This window comes from Cottoperca gobio, chromosome 6 (genome assembly GCF_900634415.1).
Source record: "Cottoperca gobio chromosome 6, fCotGob3.1, whole genome shotgun sequence".
NCBI lineage: Eukaryota > Metazoa > Chordata > Actinopteri > Perciformes > Bovichtidae > Cottoperca > Cottoperca gobio.
The window spans coordinates 17,864,618-17,888,421 of NC_041360.1; the positions used below are offsets into that span (position 1 = coordinate 17,864,618).

At 41.7% G+C, this 23,804-nt stretch overlaps 1 protein-coding gene across 1 annotated transcript in view; it reads right to left on the bottom strand.

Moving 5' to 3' along the window:
• Positions 1-23,804, bottom strand: part of syt7a (synaptotagmin VIIa) — a 76,216-nt gene that overhangs the window by 20,522 nt on the left and 31,890 nt on the right. Inside the window, exons 2-7 of the mRNA XM_029433363.1 lie at positions 22,306-22,409; positions 12,449-12,528; positions 10,911-11,045; positions 7,496-7,663; positions 4,610-5,017; positions 647-778 (exon numbers count right to left, since the gene is read on the bottom strand). Of these exons, the coding sequence (XP_029289223.1) occupies positions 647-778; positions 4,610-5,017; positions 7,496-7,663; positions 10,911-11,045; positions 12,449-12,528; positions 22,306-22,409 (1,027 nt within the window). The remainder of the gene's footprint in view (positions 1-646; positions 779-4,609; positions 5,018-7,495; positions 7,664-10,910; positions 11,046-12,448; positions 12,529-22,305; positions 22,410-23,804) is intronic.

Sequence of the window (23,804 nt, forward strand, 5' to 3'; positions counted from 1 at the left end):
GAAAACGACAGCTACCAATGGGAGGTCTCTGTAAGGCAGGAGTGAAAAGACAAACACATATAGATGAAATGGTGGAGAATGTCATTGCGATGGGGGAGATAATTATCATGGTCAAGAAAAAAAGACTATTGGAATAAGAAAACATTGTTTTTTATTTGATTTGCTGGAATATTTATCCCTAAAAGGAGAAAAAAGGACTGAAGTAGCAGTGCTTATCTCACTACTGTGATTTATGAGCTCATTACTGCTTTACAGCTAACATCCAAATTGCTTTATCTCTTTACTCATCTCAACATTACAGGCATTTTGTTTTGTTTTACATTTGGTTTCATAGTCAGCTCTCGTTTTTATTTCTGTAACAGAGTGTTGATCTCTGGTGCTATTTCAGGTGCAGGTCTGTGGCACAATGCACTTAAGTGCAGTGACTCACCGAAAACACTACAAAACAAATCTGCTCTCCTCTACCTAAATTCTGAAATCATCTCCTGTTTTTCTTCGATATCATATCCTTCACGTCCTTTTCATTTGCACCCCATCATTCTCTCTCTCACACACACACACACACACACACACACACACACACACACACACACACACACACACACACACACACACACAACATGCACTCTCATACATTATCTGGTACCTCTTCTCAGGAGGGGGCTCCTGATTGGCTGGTGGTGGTCCCTGCGCTGTTTCCTGCAGGTCAGGGATATTGGCAAAATCATCTTGCTCGGCCACACCAATGGCCAAAGCCAGGACCACCAGCTTCCCTTCACTGGCTCCCCATAAAAAAATACGATAAAGAGATAGAACGAGAGGCCAGAAAAGATGCAAAGGATAGGGAAATCGGACATAAAGAAGGTTTGGTGCAGGGGGGAGAGAAGAAAAGAGAGGTCATTTCAGGTTACAGCGAGGACAGAAAGCAGAGAGGCTGCGGGACAATAAGAGACCATTTGAGGGTAAACAGAGGAAGAAGTAACAGAGAAAATGGTCATAAAGAGAAATCTGCAACAGCAGCAGTAAGCACTTAGACCAGGGAAGGATATTAAGAAGAAACCTTAAACTGAAAGGCCAAATTATTAATAACGTAATGATTTTAATGAAGTGGTGCTGCCAACAGGTGCAGGCTGTGTTCACATCGCACACACAACAAATAATTAAGGGAACTGTTGGTGATTAGTTAATGATTGTTAATGGATGTGATATTAAGCAGCTTGCACATCAGCTTCCACGGATGTAAAAGGTATGTATGTACACACACACACACACACACACACACACACACACACACACACACACACACACACACACACACACACACACACAGTAATGTATCTAGGTATTTAACCTGCCTCCACACTCACCTTTCACATCGAACATGCCTGTCGTCTTTCTCCAGAATTAAGATTGAATTAAGCCTCATTAAGAAGATCTGGACTAATTGTTTCTATTTGAGCGACATAGTATCTGGAGGTGCTCGGCGTATGTCATCGTTTTCTGGGTCACTGCTCTCTCACTCTCCGTGTCGCACTCTTCTCATTTCATCTTTTCTATTACGCGACACTTGCTCTCCAAATCCCCTTTCCCCCTCATCGCTATCCTCTACTCTTAATTCTCTGCCTCCTTCCCTACTTCCTGTCACCCACACCCACGGTTCTATAGCTTAAGCCTCTGACTGCGTTACAATACCTCCGCTAAGAAAATTCAGGGCTGCCAAGCTGCGGAGAGATATCACCCAAAACTTCACAATTTCATCTTTCTTACATGCCGTCAAAAGCTTTTCTTGCTGCACCATGAAGCCTTTTTTAATAATCTCCCTATTATACGTCTATACCAAACTTTTTGTCTGACTTACAACCGCTTTCAGATTAATTTAAGAACCCCTTCACTAACACCACCCGTCACAACTTAAAGAAATTCGATCTATTATCTCTTGTTTTTTATTTACTAATTCAACTGATATGCCATGACCTTTAACTAAATAGTTGAACTGTTTATCCATTACTTTCAGCTGACTATAACCTTTCATGCATTAACTTTAGCTAACTCTATGTTTCAAATATTTATAAGCCAAAGAAGATCATACATAACAGTATGTTGTTGTTTCAATGCTCATTTCCATTTATAAGAAATAATTATAAAATGAATGCACATTCACAAATATAAAGCAGATGGTATAAAATATATAGGATTACATTTTGAAATTGGAACAGTCTATTTTTTCAAAATAAAATTACAAATAAATTGAAATTAACACTTATATGGATAAAATAAATGTTTATATATTAAATAAAAGAGACATCAAATAAATCTAAGTCTAAAAATAGGCACACAACTCAGATAAGGAAGTCTAGGAACATTGATTTTTAATTTATCTTAGTCTTCCTTATCTTATTAAACCTCTTGAGCTAACTTTCTGAACTTTTATCCATTAATTTTAACTTATGTCAACTGTTTACGCACACTCAGCGAACACGTGGTGTTCATGTGTTACAGCTGACTCAATATTTGGATGTTTTTTCTAGAAAGTAAGAATGGCAATGGTTAATGATTATTGGATCACTCTCCTAACATCAACTTTTTTTTTAGTATGAGCATTTACACTCAAGAATATTGGTATAACACTTATATAAATGCACCAAAAATAAAAGACGCAGGGGCGAGAGAGGCTACCGGACATTAACAACACTAAGTTATTGATTTTAAGCCAAAAGGCTTGAAGACCAATCACCCAAGATATCCATTTGGTCAAATAGCTCCAACGGCTGGATATCTGTGTCAATCACATCAACACATTCCCTGAGCAATGATTCACCCGGATAGGGAATCTGGCCAAGATTGAAATTAACTGGCTTGAACAATGGGTCATGTCTATTACTGGACCGCTCTGTCATCAATCATAAGAGGTGTTGCAGTGAAGCAGATACATGGGAAAATATGACCTCAATCTCACATTTACAATGATGAGGGACTAGTTTAGTTGTGTATGATGGGCCATATTCTTATTGTCCTTGGTGGTGGCATGTGTTACATTACTAATGCTCAGTTAGCCGGTGAGAGTAGCTCAGCTGCGTCATGGGCAAAGGCCCCGAGAAGCTCAAACACAAATAGAAAAAAAAACGAATGGTGAAAAGCTACTGTGAAATAGATCCCGTGCAAAGGGACATTAAACACATGTTGTACCTTGGCAGTGTCCTTCCTCATCACCCCCCCATGTGCCCTCCCTCCACTTCTGCCCTGAAGTAACAATATGTTGTCGGAGTAATGGTGCTGGTGACATAAGATCAATGCTTCAGGGTTAACACAAATCTACACACGGCTGCTTAACCCTTGTTCTTTTACTGATGCACAGCGCCGCATGGACGGCGTGATGCACACATGCTGACACACATGTCATCAGGCTAACAGCAGACACAGATTAACATTAGCATAAAAGTTGCAGTCACTGGAAAAAGAGGTGTCATTTTAGTTGCAAACACTCAGGAAATATGGATTAGGCCTACTTTGTGTCTCCTATAAGCAGGATATTTAACAGTCATTCCAAAGGATGGCTATAAAATATGACGTTTTATTACACCATCTCATGAATATTATGAACTAACAGCACCAGCTCTGTCCTGTAAAGACAATTTCAGCAGACAGGCTGAATGCCATCCAAACAGATGCTACTGTTTAGCAGAGCATAGAGTGTAAGCATTGAACATTTATTTACAGAATGGGATAGAAATAGCCCCCAATATGTTGAAACTTCCTTGCCATTTTTCATGCACATGATGTTATTCATTTTAAAAGGAGGAAAGATGTGTCTTAGATTGCTCAATAAGAAGCTTTGTCATTAATTTCAATTAATCAGTAATACTGTGCAATAACAATAACAAATGTTAAAAACTATCTTGGCTCATGATGTATTCATTCATTAAACATTAATCGGTTTCAGTTGAGATTTGAAAGGATCATAAAGCATACTCCCCCTCTAAGAATAACATCTAATAAACATAATGTATAATTGCTGATATCAATGTGTGATCTATGACGTGTTGATCCATCTCTTACACAACTACAGGGTTTAGAGCTAAAAGAAAACAGCTTATTTAGATTTATAACTCCATCCATATTTACATTTATAATATATTTTTCAAATAAGCCGACCCCTGGCCCTCTCATCTGCGTTCACCCGTATCACCCTACATTAAAATGATAAGCTACATGGACTAAATTGCTTTTGTAACTGTATATAAAATATCTCCTTGGCAGTGTTACAGTGAAAGCGATGATAAACTGTCGCTAGAAAATCCTGCACATGCTCCAAACACGCACTCTCGTACAGACGTACTATGTGTACAGTTTATATTTTGACGGACAGAAGTAATATCCTTCCCTGGATATCAGATGCAAACTGAAAAGAAAAGACCCAAAAGAAAAGACACAGAATACAAAGGTGAAAGGTAAAGGCAGATTAGTTAAACGTAGCTTCATCATTAACTGTTTGATTCTCAGATATTAAGAATTATTTTAGACAAAGTAAGACACAGATAGACACAGAGGCCTAAGCAGGTGACATTACAAAAGACTCCACAAAGACATGAAGGAAGAGGAAGAGACTCACAGGAAGGACTTGACGTCCAGGCCACGATTCCGCATCTGGTCCATCGTGTAATCCCAGCTGCCAGGATTTGCATGTGAGCGCCCTCCTGCTCCACCTCCCCTATTGCGTGAGGCCCCTGCTCCTGATGGGCTTCCCCGTGCCCCCCTGGGACCGCCTCGTGTACCTGCACCCCCACCCTCACCACCGCCGCCACCTCCCTCTCCTCTCCCAGCACCCCCACCTCCCCCAGGCTGTCCAGGTGCAGTGTGTAATTGTCCCAAACTCTGGGATGTGGTGGGTGGATGGCCAAGAAGAGGGCCTGGTGGGTGGATGAGAGGCTGCTGAAGACTCTGCTGGCGCAGCAGCGTCCGAGGCCGGGAGGGGATGTGCTCCAAAGTGGATGCATACGATAAGACTGGATCTCCAAAGCTGGGAGGGCAGAGGAGCAGGGAGGAAAGAGAGCGCGAAGAAGGCCACGGCCGGCAGAGAATGGGATGATGAGGAGGGAGGAAGGAGTCGGAGGGCACGGAAGAGGAAGAAGATGTAGGAGAGGAGCCGTGGCAACAGGAGGTGACGTGGTCAGGAGATGAGATGTAGAAGAGACGAAAAGAATCATCAGAGATGATACAGGGCGGCACAGGGCAGTAGGGAGAAACGGCAGAAGAAGTCAGGTTGACGTCAGGATAGATACAGGAAAGTTCATCAAAACAGGAAGTTGATGATCGTGAGGGGGCGGAGGAGGAAGGAGGAAGAGTGATGTTTGATGACAAAGTGGAGAAGGAGGCAGAGGGAGGAGCGTTAGGGGGTGGAGACAGGAGGAGGAGGAGAGAGAAACAGAGCAACGTGAGGCAGCAGCAGTAACAGCAGTAGCAGAAATAGCAGTAGAAGGTGCAGCCTGAGTGATCGCTGTGTGGCGTGTACTGCTCATGGGGTTCCGTCGGGTAGCAGTGTGCAGACTGTGAGCTCGCCGTGTGCGTCTGCGTTAGACGTGTGTGCACCTTGCGTGTCTGAGCGTGCAGTTTGCGTGAGGGTGTGTTTCGCGCGGGAAGTGGTCGGATGTGCACTGTCCGCACGGGGCCGCGTCGAGGTGTGTGGGTCGTGGTTTTGCAGGTTCCCGGCCTTCTCGATGAGGGTTTTTTGGTCTGATGAGAGATCCCCATGTCCTCTACTCGTCAGTCAACTTTTTCTATCTATGATAGCCTCTCTTCCTGTCTCTAAGTCTTTTTCGTCTATTTAATACATGCTGCGTCTCCTGAGACTTCCCAACAGCCAACCAAGTCCTACAGTATGACTCCCTCCCTCTGTCAGCCTCTCCTCTTCCACTCCTCCCCTTTATAAATACTGTTTAATTGACTTTCTTACTAATATTATTACTTACACATACATCATTTCTGTGTTTTGTGGGCTCTACAGTATCATGTTTCATCTTTTTTGTATCTTTTTTCTACTCACCAAATATATCCTCCTCTCACTCAGATCGCTGTGTAACCCAGACTACCAGAATTAGGTCATGAGAGAGCTACTCACATCAGTTAGATGCAGTTTACTCCGCTCTGCATTACTTCACCTCACATCATTTTGCACGAGGCTTTTAGTGTCCTTCATACTTAACTGTCACAACTAAAAGGATAAAAAGGGTAATGGGAGGTTTTTCTGGAATAAAACAGTTTGTGGGGAAAAAACAGAAGACAAGAAGTGGCTTTACACAGCGACAGAAAAAGATGGAGAGAGTGACGGGAGCGATAAGAGCAGAGGGTGACGATGGAGGAGAGACAGAAAATGGGGTGCGAGACACAAACACAAGAGACACAGACACTTATAGCCTCCTGAAAATAGAATCCAATTATAGACAGGGGGCAAAAAGAAAGATGAGAAGAAGAAAGAAGAGAAGGAGGGAATGAGGAGTGAGGTAGTGATGAGCGTAAATGTGTTGTGGAGGAAGAAATCACAGGCACGAGGTGCCAAAGGAAGGTGCAAAAGAATCATGAGGAACTGAAAATTAACTGCCTTATTCACAACACGCTGAATATAGACCCTAACTCGTGACATATGTCATGGCTGTGGGATACATGCATTCAAGTGATCAACATGTGGATTTTATTTCTGTATGAATCTTAATTAACAAAGCGAGTTGGAACGGTATGAGGCATTATTTCAGTCAAATTAGACTATTTCTGAATCTCATTTTTGAAAGTACACTTGCTGGCAGAGCAGTTCCTCACATAAATAAATCATATTCTCCTGCAGATTCATACACAAGGCTATATTGTGCAGCAGCTGGGCCGACTGTGTCAGCTGAAGGCTTGAGTCAGTGCGATACAGCTCGAGCAGCTATTGTTATCTTCTCATGATGACGAGGGTTCACATTTCCCCAGTGCTCACACCTTGATCTGTGCCCAAACTCTCACCTTGACACCTGAGCTGCACTTTCATCCCTGCTGAACTCCTACTCAGAACTGATTCGTTCATCTAATCATAGGCACTGCTGAGGTTAAAACTTGTAAGAATAACATTTACATTGCAATAATTAGATGTTCTGATACCGATTTTTCCTTTCCGAGTCTGATTCTGATACCTGAACATGAGCATCAGCTGATAAATATATATGATATTGTTTTATTTTACAGAAAAATAAATGCCATAGAACTTCCTTTATTATCTCATCTATAAAATATTGCCAAATTGCTGACATTTTGCTAGCCCTGGCTAACGCTAGCACCTGCTGGATCAACGCAAGTGCAGCTCTCAACAGGGATCACTTGTTAGCTATCTTCATCATAGATTTAAGGCACGGTGATCGCAGATTTTAGGCTGTATCGTAGGCGCAGAGACTCTAGTAATAATGTGTTTATTCTGCTGCACAGTCACTGAAATGTTTGCATTTTTTCTACCCGGTTCTGAACTCACTCGCTGGATCTCAATCCTCCGGACTGCATGTGGCCCTGGACGGTCTGCCACCTCCCGGCCTTCACTCCCTCTGTCACCATGCTCTTCAAGCTGTCACTGCGATAAGGACCCCCCCCATCATCCCCATGCCCAGTTGCTGCCCCCTTCTGACCCCCTGACACTGCCCCACTAAGGAGAGAGAGACAGGGTGCGGAAGTCCCACAGCAGACAGAAGGTATAGAAGAGGGACAATAACGACAGGCAGAGGAGAAAAAGATCAAAGAGTGTGAGAAAAACAGACAAGAAAACACACACGACCATACATAGGAAAATTGATTGAGTAACCACATGGCTAAGAAGGTGAGACAGATCAGTAGAGTGTGTGAAGGGGCAGGTCTAGTTTTCCAGGCCAAGTGAGAGGCAGGAGGATGAAAAGGTCTGTGTGGAGTCCAGTGTGAAGAAAGAGAGGGATGGGGGAGAGGAGAGCAGGGAGGAAGAGGAGGAAGATAATTTACAGGGAGCCTGTGGAGGATGGAAAACCAGCAAGAAGTCACTCCTTTGGGCCTGGAGGACCAATACTACAGCTGCCAGCATTCACTAGTGGCAACAGTGTGTGGAAACTGGTTATTTAGGTCTCGTTCTCTCATTCATTTAGGCATTTGGGCCTTGAAATGTGCTACTACAAGGCAATTCAATGGGAGCAACTTAGAGCAACTGGAGGACGGATTGTGCTGAAGTGCCTCACGAGCAAATAATCAACTTATTTGGGAAGCAATCCAAAGGGACATACGGTTAAATAGAAGTGCATTTGTCCCGTAAAACATCAATTACACTCTATTTTTAGATCATAATGTGCAATATTTCATTTTTAAAGATCTGCTTGTAATCTGATCACCACTTAGCATCAATAACAGTAAACAGGAAGTAGTGAAATACCTGCACCACACACTAGATAGGATCATAAGGGCAATCTAATCATATCAACCTCCTACAAAAGGTTCTGAAATGAATCAGTGTTCATACTTACAGTAAGAGCACTTGTCAACTCAGATTTCCTCTCAAAACTGGTTTTAGGTTTAAAATGTCATATCTACTCTAAAAACAGTGATGATCAAAAATAAAGCACAGTAGTGCCCTCTGGTGACATGACTACAGTTCATTCATATGCAGGAGACATTACATATGAGGCACAGAAAACACTAACGTCTGGTGTGTAAGCATGGAGTCAGGGGGGCTACACTTGCATCATGTCGCTTTGAAGGTCACCTTTCACATTTAATTCTGACCAACTGACCTGACATGGATTAGTCATCAATCACAACAACAGCATGGATGACACTGCCGAAGCAACGATCAACACAAGAGACGTCTTTCCCCTTTGGTGGGAACACATAAATGGGGGGCACCATGCATCACTAAGAGTATTTATCAATCCTGCTTCTGACTGAACTTCTGACAGCAGTAGTGATCTGTAAAAAGAAATATAGCCAGAAAGTCTTGACAGTTTTTCATGTCTAAACTGTCAGATTGATCAACTAACGTATAATATACTTGCTGCGTAAATCTGAAAAATGGTTTATGTCAACTCAACACAACTTTTTAAAAATTGTGTCATTTGCTGACATCCACTATTTAACAAGGTCAATATTGAAAAATTACAGTATTGAACCTCTAATCCAATAAATTCTAAACATGAAGATTGATGGTGCAGGGCAGGTAACCTGTTTGATAAATGAGGCCCAATGTCATTACAGAGATTGAAAGCTGCTGATCTCGAGAGAATCTAAAGCGGGAAATAATTCTCAGCTGTGTGTTGTCTCAAGTAGAATATTAATGGTTGGAGTGAAAAGGTCTTCCCATGTCTCTTCTAGTTAAAACATATATTCATAATGTTTTCCTATTTTAATTGAAAGTCAGAAAGTTTACTGGCTCACACACTGCTGATAGAAACAACTCATTTTACCGTTACTGCATTGAAAGGTTCTTTTTTGTTGCCGCTGTAAAGGCAGGACCTGCTGAAAAACAGCTTTATGGCCAATAAATGACAACCTTGAGGGTTTAAAAAAAATGTACTTCTCAAACGCAAGCGCTAGGCTCTAAAGCAGGTTTCCTGAGATCAGCAGACGTCATCTGCAGGCAGAGTTTCCAGACACAGCAATTCATACATTATATCCATCGCGTTCATGAGCCTCCTTTCTCCAGGCAGTTCAACACACAGTCCTCCACAGCTAGGTCTATTAGAGATGACCAGTTATTAGATCGTTTATCAGACAGATGCCTGGTAGCAGGATGTTTAAGCTTAGAGCCTTCTCCGTGCCCAGAGGGAGATAGGTACGACCTTGCTACTGCTTTATTGGATACGTGCCTAGTGAGTGAAAAAATGACTTTTATTACATCAAAAAAAAAAACACTGTTACCTTATCTCCCAGTAGAAACAGTTCAAGCACTACATTGTTAGTGCAGTACACATTGATGGAGATCAGAGAAAAGCCACAGATGGATGTAAACCACAAGTGAACACTGGCACCACACTGCAACCTGGTTTAACGGTCAACCCTCAACGACAACAATTCAGATCACATGGGCAAAAAGACAGGGAGATAGACAGAGCACAGAGAAGGTGAGTTAAAGTACACACATGTCTTTTGGAGAGGAAAGCTACGAGGGTTGTCCGTCTCCATGGTCACAGCCCCATGGGAAAGAGGTGAGGTTAGAGGTCAGGAGTTAGTGGGACCAGCAGGGCTGTAGGGAGTGATGGGGGGTGAGGGGGGGAGCTGAACATGTGCCTCTGTGTTCATTAGAAGGTGACAGGGATGTGAGAAGTAGCGGTAGAAATTAGCCCCGGGAGGTTACAGGGCTGTGCTGCTTTAATAGTTGAATGGTTGTCGTGGGGATGCTGTAATGTGCGTGTATGACATTTCCTACACTCACATTTTCCAAGCAGATTATGAGTAATCATTAGTAACAATTTGTGCCCTCCAGTGTTCTGACATTGGGTGGGTTGTTATTGTTGCCGTTATTACTATTGTTGTTGGAAATCGCATTAAACTACAACATTACGTGTAGAAATGTGCAGTTTGTGTGTATTGCAACACTGTGACATTTATAGAATGGGCTTTTTCCAAAAGGCCTTCGGCTAAACATCCCCGGTTTACTCATGAGAAAAACGTAACCTCAGGAAAATACAAATAAGCGAGATTATGAAAGTTGGTGAATTTAATAAGCTGTCGGGCATTATAACATCCACATCTAATGGTTCAATGTGATGAGTGGCTAGTGGTGGTGCAACTAGAAAAGGGGATGGCGAGGAGAGGAGAGGAATAGGAAGGGAAGGGACTAAAGGAAAAGAAAGGAAAGAGGGAGAGTGGCACTGCCCCTGCCTCGTTACAGCCCTGCTCAGGGGGAAATCTCTTACCAACCTTGGACCAAGACTCACTTGAGTGTGAGGCGAGGATCTCCATATGGGGCATAGGGAGAAATGTTTAGTACGAATTCCTTGGGCGGATAGGAGCTCCACCTCTGCTGCACTGTGCTGCTGTCATTGTTATTCCAAAAGTCTTTGTCTAGATCACTGTGGCCAAAGAGAGAGACAGGTCAGAGCAACACAACTGTGGACAGCCTCGTCACCAACCAACCATTCGCAACAGGCGCTCCTGCTTTGATGCGATGGTTTGGTTTGAGGCGGACGGTGGGTCCCATACAGCTGCACTGAATGGGAGTTTGAAACAAAACAGGCCGAGATTAATGTCTATTTTTCCACCCGAAGATGACAAATGTGTGGTTAGATTTAAAAATAAAAAAAGGGGCAGCCTGGGGGGAAAAAGGCATTCACAGAAGCTTTTCATAAAGCAATGTGCTGTAGCAAAGACACATAGAGAAAGAGAAGGAGAAGCAAGAAAAGAGGGAAGTCATAATCTGATGAATACACACAGCATGTGATTACATTCTGTTCATCTAGCACGGCACCACTGATGACACACATTAGAGTCAACATTAAGAAGTCGGGCCCCCATCCTCGGCGTGAGCGGTGAGAACACATGAACGCATGACACACAAGGCAGAGATATAAATCGCAGACAGTCAAAGTAGAGGAGGAAAAGGTGAGCAGAATCACTGATGTCATACAAGTCACACAGCAGAGGTCAGAGCTGTAGCACAGAGACAGAGCAGGAGAAAAAGGCAGTGCACAAAAAGAAGAAGTTTCAAGCTGAAATGACCGACTGTGCACACCAATGCTGCTGGAGCCAGTGAGAAAGAAGATGCAAAAGAAATTAGGACTCAGACTGAGGGACTCAGAATACATTCACATAGTCCATCTTTAATGCTTAAAACCGTCAGTACAGAAAAAGAAAAGTAAACACAAGACATTCAGCAATAGCTGAGACAGTGGCAGGCTATAGAAGAGAAGTAGTGATGAGTAGGTTAATAGGAGGCATTTTGTAGAATAAATTATTGTACTTAGCATTACAAAGCTGACATTTCCTGGTGCTGACCTATAGTCTTGTTTCACCAAGAACAGAAAATACCTTAATCTCTAGTTTGAATCCTGTAAGAAATGTTAATCAAAATCCTCCCAAACATTTGTACTCCAACGATTGCACAGAGAGCGCTCAAGCCCCCTTTCGTTTTACTTACTTAAACTTGCAGCGTTATAAGCGATGCTGAGGCGTGGCTAAAGGCCTGCACTTAAGGGAGACCTATCTCACAGCCCATAAGACCAGTTGGAGCAGGCTCCTCCAGCCAAAAGCTTCGCAGGTAAGATAATGCAAATTGAATCTACATTAATTAAATCTCTAACCTTTCGTTTAAAGTCTACCCGAACATGCTCTCGTAGAGATTGTGCGCTTCGAGATAAAACAACAGGCCTCCTTTTCGGCCTTGTTTGTGTGGTGTACATCATTGGACTCAAAGCTGAACCAAAAAGAGTTCATTATCACCAAATGATTCTACCCCAACCAGTTACCAGGCACTTACTTGATGGCTTTCTTCTCCCCTCGCCCACGTGCAGAGTCTGGAGTGTCTGCTGTTTCCACTCCTGGCTTATTCCTCTTCCCCTGGAGCCAAGCGGAGGGAGGAGATGACAGAGAAAGCAGAGAAAGAAAAGGTTAGCTCAGATTTGTCCTTTGAAGCTGTGTTTTTGCTAAATTAATTTGAAGTGTAAATGCCTCTCCCATTATCTCAGGGACACTGCCATCAGTCCTTTACCTGATGGTCTCCTGATTACACTCATCAAAGTCAAATCAAATCTGCGGTGGAGAGCCATTGCTGACTATGATTATCATTCACACCACCCTGAAATTTACATGGCAATTGCCTCTTTAAGGTAATCCGCTGGGTACTGGAGAGAAGCCTCTAGAAACTCCTGCACCAGCCTGATTTCAAATAGCTAGAGCATGACCTGCTGTAACCATGGAAATAATGGCAATTTAAAGGCTTGGAGAAGTGAGGTCTGCTGGATGCATTCTACTGGAAAAGCTCATTACAGTTAAAGGTGTTTCACACGTGTCACAATGCAAGTAATCTGTATTGACGCTTTGCTACTAGTGGGACAGTGAGGGGATCAGTCTAAAGCTGCCCTGTTCCTCCCCAAATACCACGCACGCTTCCCTGAAAGTGATGCTCTGATACACATCAAAGATAGGAAAAGATTCTCAGGCCCAGAAAATGAGTGGGAGGAAAACACACTGAGCTGCCACCGTGGCTTGGCTTGGACAATTGGATTTTAAGTTGAAGGGCAATTTGCTGTGGTAGGCTTGCTTGTTGGGGATTGAGCATGGAGCTTAAGACTGGTGATCTTGGAGAGGCAACCACCCTGCTTCCGCATTACTATTGAAATAAGCATTCATGATGATAAGCCCTACCAGACCTCACTAGAGTTCTGCTACATGGCCCTAACCTAAGAAAGAACGTTAGCCATTGCTCGGAGCTGCATATTTAATATTTCTCACATTGATCAAAGAAATATGTTGAAATAAGAGTTATTTATTTTGTTTAAAGATTAGTTTCACCGTTATTAGACAGATGACAGCGTAGAGGGAGACTTTAAAAAGGGGGGGGAAGTTATAGCCACTCCAAATGTTTTATTTGTGTACGTAGACTTGTAAGGCTACATCAGTCTCGTCCACTCTTGTTGCAAATTTTATGTCGCTATTTATTATTAATGTAGACAGGGGGCTCTGTAGGAAGATGATGTCGCCATTCTTAATTCTGCAGACTAAACTCTGATTCAACAGACACCAACGGGCACAATAAAAAAAAAGGCAGCCGGTAGAAAACACCTTCCCCTTGAGTGGCAGCCAGATCAGCACCTTGTAGCACCGAGTGCAAGAGATGCCTGCAAATCTTTCTGAACACCTGTCTACTGCAGCATATGCCCAGCATTTACAACTGCCCGTAGTCAACCTGTCCTTATAAACACAAAGCTATCAAGCAAAGCACTAAACATGGGGGGGGAAGCTTCAAGAGAGGCAATCAGCTGGAGGTTACGTACGACGTTCTGACACAGACTGAATGTAAGATCTATGTATGATGCACGTATATGCTCATAAATATTAGAAGTGTATGGAAATGCAAATTGTGCCAGAGCTTTACCTTACTTTAATTTATTAGTTATTACTGCAGTGACAACTCTTCTTTCTGGGGTCCACACAAAAAACAAGTCAAGACATTCAAAGATAACATTCTTATATTAACAAAACTGAATAAAGTAAAGAAAGTAAGAATCGATCATTCATTGTCAGCTCAACAGTACAAGATTAAAATCACATAAAGCTAAAAGTAAAATAGGTATATAACAGTTTATATAACTGCACAATTCTACTGGTGTACAGTTAAGTATTACCTACGTTAGCCCCACAACTATGACTAACCTTCACATACAGAGTATATGTAACCTGAACTGATTCCTTTCTTAATAATTGCTGTAAATGTCTTTTATAAAACTGATTCTCCTGGTAATCTGGGATCAATGTAGTCGTAGTTTATTCCAATTTGGCATGGCCCTCCAGTTTTCTTTAAAGCTTATATGCTGAGCAGGCAGACTAGACTCCATGAAAGGTTCAGATAACACAGATATAATATCATACTAAAGTCCACACTTGGATATTATGGCTTTGTATATTGTTAAACCTGTTACAAAGTCACAGTTGACAATAGCACTGCTGTGCAAAAAACGATAAAGCCCACAATGGCACTACTGAGCAAAAATGATATCCATCACACACAAGGAAACAAAACCGCTTATCTGTTGTATAATCAGCACCAACCTGAAATAGAAAGGTCAACAAATGAATAAACATAGCTCTGACAGGAACGACTAGTTAAACAGCTGCACACGAGAGGTGTGTTTGTTAATCTAAGAGTCAGTGTTTAAATACAGTCTCTTTACAAACTATCATAGACATGGAAGTCTATACTGAACAAACATTATAGGGAACATTCATGATCTTTTTAGTCTGCTTTATGCATACAATCCACCATTACAGCATCAAAGCATGCAAAGAAGGTAGGCTGTTTCACATACGCACGACACAATAAATACTGTATTCTTGTACGGCGATTTCTGGGGATTCAAACTGTCTGAATCTCTGTCGGGCGAGGACAAGCTATCAAAGGAATCTCATGTATCATTCAATGCTATCTTAAAAATTTCAGGAAGGAGGGAAGACACAGTGGATGAGCGAGAGTCCGGTACAGAAAGAGGGGTGAGAGCTGAAAATAGAAATCAAATTTAAAGGAAAACAGGCTGTCATAAGGAGTGAAAAACAAGGACAGTGCAGGATGTCATGTGAGACAAAGAGATGGGAGGGAGAGGCAGGTGTGAAAAGTGAACTGAGAGAAACAATGAGTGACAGGAAGTCTCCAGTGGATTGGATGTGGAAACAAGAAATGGATGGGCATCGAGTGCCACCAACCTCATTTCCACACAAACACACACACACACACACACACACACACACAAAGAATTACACAGCTTCAAAACCATCTTCTCCACCTTTCCATCAGCTCATTCACAAGAGTAGATAACAACACTTCTATCCTCATGAGAGTTGTGGAGGCTGCAGGGATCCATAGCGATGAACATAACAAAGCTCAGCAGCTCTAAAGACAAGAAGATGCAATAAAGAAAATCCGCTCAATACCCCAAATGAGGGTTAAAGCATACCAATGGACGAGTGAGCGATTTCCCCCTCATCCTCTTCTCAAATACCCTTGAAAATACTTAAGTCTAATTTATACCAGCCGTCTCTTTGTTAGGCGACAAATGGCTTCACCCGATTACAGTATTCAGTGCCGTCTGGCTCTGAGCCATGAGTTCAAAATAGCTCCGACTGATCCGATGAACCAATTACGAGACAAATTGCAGCAAGACTCAACTTGAACAAAAAAAACAACCCACTAACACTTTTTTAACAATCAAACCCCAACAGACAGCGTTATAAATGACATTTAGTCTAGAGCAGAAGATGAGCAGGTGTGTCGCAGCGAGGGCCTCAACAAAAGGTTAAAGGTTAAAGGTTAGAAAGTTCAAATCAAGCTTGTTTTTATCTGCAATTTTTAAAATATTACGTATTACGTTACTGTTGGACAAATCAATAAAGACTGAGTCTCTATTAGAGTCTTTCAGCCATTTACGTTTGTGTTTACAAACATTACTGATGGACATAAATCTTCAGCAGCATCAGAGAGGTTTAATAATTTAGAGTTGTTGTTTAATGATACTTCTTGTATTAGCATAGCAGGTTCTTACCCTGCGTTGTCAGTTTAACACTGGGGCGATGTGTTTACAGTGGCTTCAGAAAGTACTTTTTGCACACTGTATTGTGTTGTCTATGTTAATTCAGACTCAATAACCCATATAGAATTTAAAAATCAAAACCTGAAATCTCTCATTTACATTTAAGTATTCAGACCTGTTGATGTGGCTCTCCACGTTTTGTTAAGATGTATTCTATTTTAATTATCCTTAAGCTGTGTCTAGCACTTGATTGGAGTCTACCTGTGCCTAATTGAATTGATAAGGACAGAAACCGAGCCATGAAGTCCAAGGATCTCACTCTAGACCTCCGCGATACAATTGTGATGAGGCTTAGATCAGGGCGAGGGTATAAAACCAAAAGAGTGTTCCCAGGAGCACGGTGAACAGTGAAGCGTGGTGGGGACAACATCATGCTGTGGTGGTGCTTCTCAGTGGCAGGGACAGGGAGACTGGTCAGAATTGAGGGAATAATGAATGCAGCCAAATAAAGAGAGAAGTCCTTGAAGATAAAAACTGCTCTAGAGCACACGCGACCTCAGACTGGGGCGACGGTTCACCTTTCAGCGCGACAATGACCCGGAGCATAAAGCCAAGACACCGCTGGAGTGGTTTTGGGAGAAGTCTGACTCTCCTTGAGTGGCCCGGCCAAGGTCCAGACTTACGCCCCATCTCACATCTGTAGAGAGACGGGAAGATTGCAGTTCAGACGTTTCCTATTCAATCTGACGGAGCTTGAGAGGATCTACCAGGAAGAGAATGGGGTAAACTTCCCAAATCCAGGTGTGCAAAGCTTGTAGAGACTCGAAGCTGTGATTGCTGTAAAGTACTGAATTAAGGGTCTGAATACTTACGTAAATGAGAGATTTCAGTTTTTGATTATTAACAGATTTGCAAAAATGTCTAAAAACACATTTTCACTTTGTCATTATGGGTTATTGAGTGTAGGTTGGTAGTAAAATGGCAATGTTCATGACTTCTACAATGCAATAAAGTGTGCAACAAGCGAACGGGGCTGAAAATAAAGAGCATGGACAAGAAAACTTATTTTGTCCACTTTTATCTTATGACTAAGGTTTAGTGAAAATGTGCAGGAAATAATGTTCAATAAACTTTGTTTTGTTTTTAACTGAAAGCTTCACACGGTAATTCTGCTTTGTTAACTAAATATGCTGAGATTTCATATTGTGCAGACTTTCTTTAATGAGTTATAAACACTGATTACCCTGATACCCTCTACAGATTCATGTGTTTACATGCTGATTCAGTTATTTGTACAGGCATCCCAGTGGATGTATTAACAGGGGAAGGGGGCCCGCTGAGGCTCCTTTTGAATGGGGCCCAGATTATTTGCTACAGGACTGAAGATAAGTGAGAAAAGACTTGGCAATGGACGGCCCAGGATGACGCTGAGGGTTTTCTTGAAGAATCCAGACATGAGGAGACAGAGTGAAACTACCACTCTCTCTGTCTCAGTTGGCAGTGCACTGCCTTCCAACACCCAGCTGTGTTTGTTTGCTGTGAATTAGCAGGCAGCGAGAGTCTACATGCTCGCTCAATATTACCCACATCACACCATAATTAGAGAGGAGTGCACTATTAAAATGGTTGTCCGCTGCTAAATCATCAGGCGATCATTCGTTTTCAGCATCTGTCACAACAATCTTTTTTTTTTATATCTGTGTTCTTGTGTAGTATTTGCTGACATTGAGAAGCATGGAATCGCAGAGACGTAACATTTACATATATCTATCTGTCATTTAAACGTGACAGGTCGAGGCTTTTGATCCACATAATTGGCTCTAAATATAATATTCCCAATAGTGGTGACAATTCTTAAAAATTCTGTAATTATTGATTTTCACATCTTCTCTCTCCTCTGATTGGCATAATTACTTTGATCCTCCTAACAACTGTGAACTCCTGACTCCCAGTTAATGCAACCAAAATACTGAAAGTTGCCGATACAAGCCCAACAGGGGCTGAATCAGGCTGTGAATCTAGTCAGGTCCAATATCAACTCCACTCACAACTATGTCACGGATCAAACGGCACAGGGCTCACAGGAGCAAGCAGAGGGTTTCTGAATGCCAAACAGCCACTGCTGCTCAAACAGATGTTAGCTGCACCACCTCTGATATCTGAAAATCCCACCCAACACCTACAACATGAGCCCCTGCTGACAATCATCAGCTCCACAACACAGCAGCTTACGATCCATGTGACCTTTTTTTACTTTCTTTTTTTTTTTTTTGCAGTTACATCCTTCATCTCTGATTAAAACACACACATAGTAAAGACCAACATGGAAACAAAACAAAACATCAATCAATACAGAAGAATACTTGATGTGAAACCTGAGTAAAAAATGTGAAGTCGCTTATAAAAATGGTATTGTCTCAACGCATAATTTCAAATTAAAATGTCATGCTGATGCATCTAAAAACAGCAACAAGCGAACTTAGCAGGCAGCAGAAGGGGACGATTGCGTTCAATGCAGTTTTTCCAGGGGGCTTAGATAACAGAAAGCCAAGCAGGAGGGAGGCTTCAGGATGACTGCACATGAGGACTTTTAAAATAAAACCCATCGCACTGGTTGCCAAAGCTAAAACACCGAAAGCAACACTCACCCAAAATGTCTTGTCTATTAACCTATGAATCATAACCAAAACTGGCATGGGCCCACTCGCAACTGACACGTGAAGCTTAAGGCAAACATTTGTTCTTATGAAAGCTGACACTGTCAAAGAGTATACTCGGACACATTAAACAAATAAATTAATTTTTAGACGTGGCCTGGTATGTAGTAGCTTTATGTAAAATGAGAATTAACCACTGAGAATTAACAACACACACACATTTCACTTTTTTATCGAATGAGAACATATTTGTGTATAGAAAATCAGCCTACGTAAATTGTATGTACACTAGAAGCAGTATGCATCATGGAGATCTCAGCTGAAACTAACCATGTTTATGCAAATGATTTGTATACATTCTAATCAGGTCTTCAGGGACTATAGTGGAAGATAACAAAGAGATCAAGGGGAGTGAGAGAGCAGAGACAGTTTCTGCAACATGCACAGATTGCATAGTTGCCACGCCTTCATGGTTGAAAACATCAAACAAATTATTTTTAACAAAATTTCCAGTATTTATGCTTTGTGGAAATGCAGTGCATCATCAATAACACCTTTATCATTTGGGAAATGATTGCCGTTTATCTCTGTCACACTTTATTATTTTGTACATTAGGCAGCTGTGTTTAATGTGGTTTCACACCAGTGGGCAGCTGACATTTTCCCCAAAGTAAGTCGTCCAAAGAGACTACAAAGGGCTTAATTAACATCTTGATGCCACCCCCCACCACACACACACACACACACACACACACACACACACACACACACACACACACACACACACACACACACACACACACACACACACACACACATTCTGAAGCAACCAGGGTAAGATGCACTGATAAAGAAAATGAAGACATGCACGACAAGCATCTCCACTGAGATAGAAGCACATTATCTTGTGTGTGAGGAAGTCTTACATATTGATTTATGAATATTTAAAACAGATTCAATACTAATTTTCTGCACTATGAATACACAGGTACCAGCCGCTCTCTCTTCTCTTCGTCAGCGAGACACACACTGCAGTGCCCCGCCTCCTCTCACTCACTCAGAGTGCCGTCTGCTGTCATTCGTCTCATTCGCTCCGGGTGATAATAATGTATTGTATGTATTGTTTTAATTAATGTATAAAAGCTTTAATTATTGTTAATGTTTACTACAGTCATTCTGCTTTTCTCTGCTGCTAGCCAAGAAAAGAAAAGTAGTTGTTGTCATGTTATATTTCTTTTTTTAATCACAATCTAACAACGTATGCCCTCAAAGTTGTGTCAATGTTTCCCTGTGCAATTGAAAATGTTGTTGAATATCAAGATGATGTATCCCAGTTATAAATTCCCGTATCGTGACAACACTGGTGCGATGTGGTTGATGGAGGCCTTCACAGGGTCATAAGGCCGACAGATCTTCGACCTATCCCAGGCAGCTGCACGACACGATCACAGGATGGAAATAAGAGTCATTTACAGCAGCGCTCCAGAGAAAGTGCTGGCAGCAGAACTACCTCCAACCACAGCTGGAATTCAGGAGTCATTCACTGCTCCATTTACTTTAAAGTGGCATTTCAAATATAACACAAGGTTTTATACAAAGAATGTGCCGTACCACTGTTCCATTTCAGCACAAACCATTCCCTCCCTGGTCAACGAGTAATCTAGGTACAGTCACCTGTTGGGGACTCAAGCAATGCAAATGACATAATATAGAGAGGACTGTGGTGTGCGGAGACTGTCGCAATGCCAAATCCTGCCATCTGTGCACCAATCAGTTTCACAGCAGCGCAATGGTGAGCTGAAACAAGTCCGATCCAACATCAAACTTGAAATAGGTGACCTGTGTTCCTGGGATGTACGAGCACAGGATGATTCTGAAATCAATTCACTTTAAAAAGGCATGCAAATCTAAAAGAAATCAGTCAAGTGAGGTGACACTCAGCCATACAGTTCTGTCTTCCTAACAAGTGGTTGCCTCCCTTTAAATCAATCACATTTCATACCACATAATCACAATGACATGCCCTCTTTTAGAGGTCAGGCTGCTCGGTCAGTGTTCTGTTTCTCCTCAGTGGACTGCACAGATTCATTACTTTGTCATGTCGTAGACACTGATGCAACTGTGGATCTTTCATATTTTTATTATATAAAGTAATGTGTCGTTGTGAAACGTAAATAGCTACTGTATTTAAGTACAATCCTAAAAGAACTTGTACTTGACAAAAGTAGTAATACTGTAGTGTAAAAATGCTCTTTTACATGTAAAGTACTCCATTCAAAATCTCACTAAAGTAATATAGTTGAATTATAATTAGTGACGCATTAATGTGAAAGCGTCAGTAATGTCGCAGAAGGCAAAGGCAACACATAACACATCATAATCTATTAGTTGAGTTGTATTTTGTGTTAATCGTCTGATCTGAATCTGCAAAGTAAAATATAAAGTAGCATAAAATGGAAATAATAGAGTAAAGTACCAAGAAATTGTACTTAAGTACAGTACTTGAGTAAATATACTTTTACATTTCACTCCTGCACATATTTGTCATTTTCTGTTTGTTTTTTTTATTCATTTACATACCAGATATAGGCGCTACTTATATTTAGATTTTACATATAACAACGATATGGTGGTGCTACAAAGGGCTAATGTTTCTGCAGAAGAAGTACTTTTACTTATGATGCTTTAAAGGACCAGTGTGTGGGATTTAATGGAATCTGGCAGTGAGGTTGAAAGACTGCAACCAACTGAATACCCCTCCGCTGATGGAGAACCTAAGGTGGCCTTCAGGTAATGGCGCTCTTTAGAGCCCTTTTTTAGTTTGTCTATTCTACGTTAATGTAGAAAGATGGTGGTGCTACATGGCAGACTACGTGGAATAGGAGCCATGTAGATATGAGGTGCTCCTTCTAAGGTAACGAAAACACAACGATTCTTAGTTTCAGGTGATAATACAATAATAGTTATGAATATTATATTCCATTTCTGCTATGTCCTTAAATCCTGGACCCTTAACTATATTTTGTTGGTTATACTTACGTACTTTTACTTGAGTAGGATTTTGAATGCAGAACTTTTACTTTGAATGGCGTATTTTCACACTGTATTGTGTCTTCTTGAAAAACTGTCATGTAATGTCAAATTCTCAGTTTAACAAGACTGCACATAATATTTGCACACACTTTTATAATATTTTCACACATTTTTATAATATTTGCACACATTGTTGTTTCTCAAATGCACCAAAGTGTCTTTTTCAAGAACATTCACAGCAGTTTATTAAGGTTCTCTGATTATTAAAGCATGTGAAGTAGTCAACAAATGTGACTGGAAGCTACAGTAGTTCGGGTGGTAGTTTGATGTGTGTGTGTGTGTGTGTGTGTGTGTGTGTGTGTGTGTGTGTGTGTGTGTGTGTGTGTGTGTGTGTGTAAACTCACCAGCTTGCGTTGACACCAACCACAGACGCCACAAAGAGCCACCAGCCAAACAGCACACACTGTCACTGCGAGGGAGACCAGGAACACACTGAGGGACACTGAGCCTGCACACACATATAAAAGGAGGCAGAAAGAAATGAGTGGCGGTTTGTTGCATACATGGTAAACCTTTCTTCACTGTGTGAGAAAATAAAGACATGGTATTTTTGCTACAGAGCTGATTGTATGCCACAGTAAATCCTGTTGTCAAAGTGGGCAACCCAAAACAAAGCTCTCCCTCCTCCACGTTTAATTGAATAGCGAGGCAGAGCTACAATATTTTACATTCTGGAATAAGGAGCTGAGAAATACAATCTCATTGCTACTCTCTCTGACTCCGAGCATTTCAATACCTTTCCAATAAGGGCTTCAGCCAGGCATCACTCAGTTGCACACACACACATCACTGTCATGGTGTCACAGCTTGTTAACTGACAGGCTGGAAGTGAAGGGAGGGGGGGGAAGGAGAGGAGAGGGGAGGGGAGAGGAGGCTGGGCTGACAATACAAGAGGGCTCATGATTAATGGGTATCAGTAGATGCCGAGTGAGAGAGGTGGCTCTGCAAGAGAGTCACAAAAAAACATCATCTATTGCTGAGAGAGTGTGTGTGAGACAATCCACACCTGTGCGCCTGCGCCTGTTTACATGCTGGTTTTGATACTGTTACAATAAGTGGATCTAAACTCGTGAGCACTTTGCGTTTCAGGTTTCACACATTTAACCAATTCAATGTCCTTCACTTTAGAGGACAAGGATATGAAGCCTCGTTGAGCTTTGATATTTGCGCAGCGGGGAGGATGGTAATGTATTTAAATTTGTGATTCTGATTCCTAAATATACAGCGATAAACGGGTGTCAGGATGCATTTTCACACCGCTGAGTGACAAACACTGCTGCTTCCTGCTTTCCTTTCAATAACTGGGTTTGTCTCCCCAATTGCTGTCTCCTTCCCTTCCTTTGCTTGTCACTACTGGCCTTTTCATCTCACTCCTCCATCGGATCTTTGCTTTATTCTCCGACTCACCATGTCCTCCGGGAACAGCCTAGCTCAAAGAGGGAGGAACAGTGGTGGGTAACGTTGTTTCATATGGAAAATAAGAACGGGATCAGCACTGTATTCCAGTCTTCAATCGTCAACATGAAACCTGAGTGCTGTCCGGAAAGGGAGAGCACATACTGAACATGCAGAGACATTTTAATGACAGGTAGATACTGATTAGACTTCTACTTTTAGAGAGTCCTTTAAAATCCCATGAGAACACACACACACTGTGACTGTAACAAATGAACCATTAGTTTCTGAATTTGAACAGTAATGTGTATGGAAATGTGGGAAAGAGCTGTTTGCAGTGAGTCTTCAGTAAAACTAAGATACCTTGTCTTGTTAATTTTACTCCACTGTGCAATTCTTATTTTGGTTTGTCCTGATTTATGTCAGAACAATTAAAGAAACATATTTA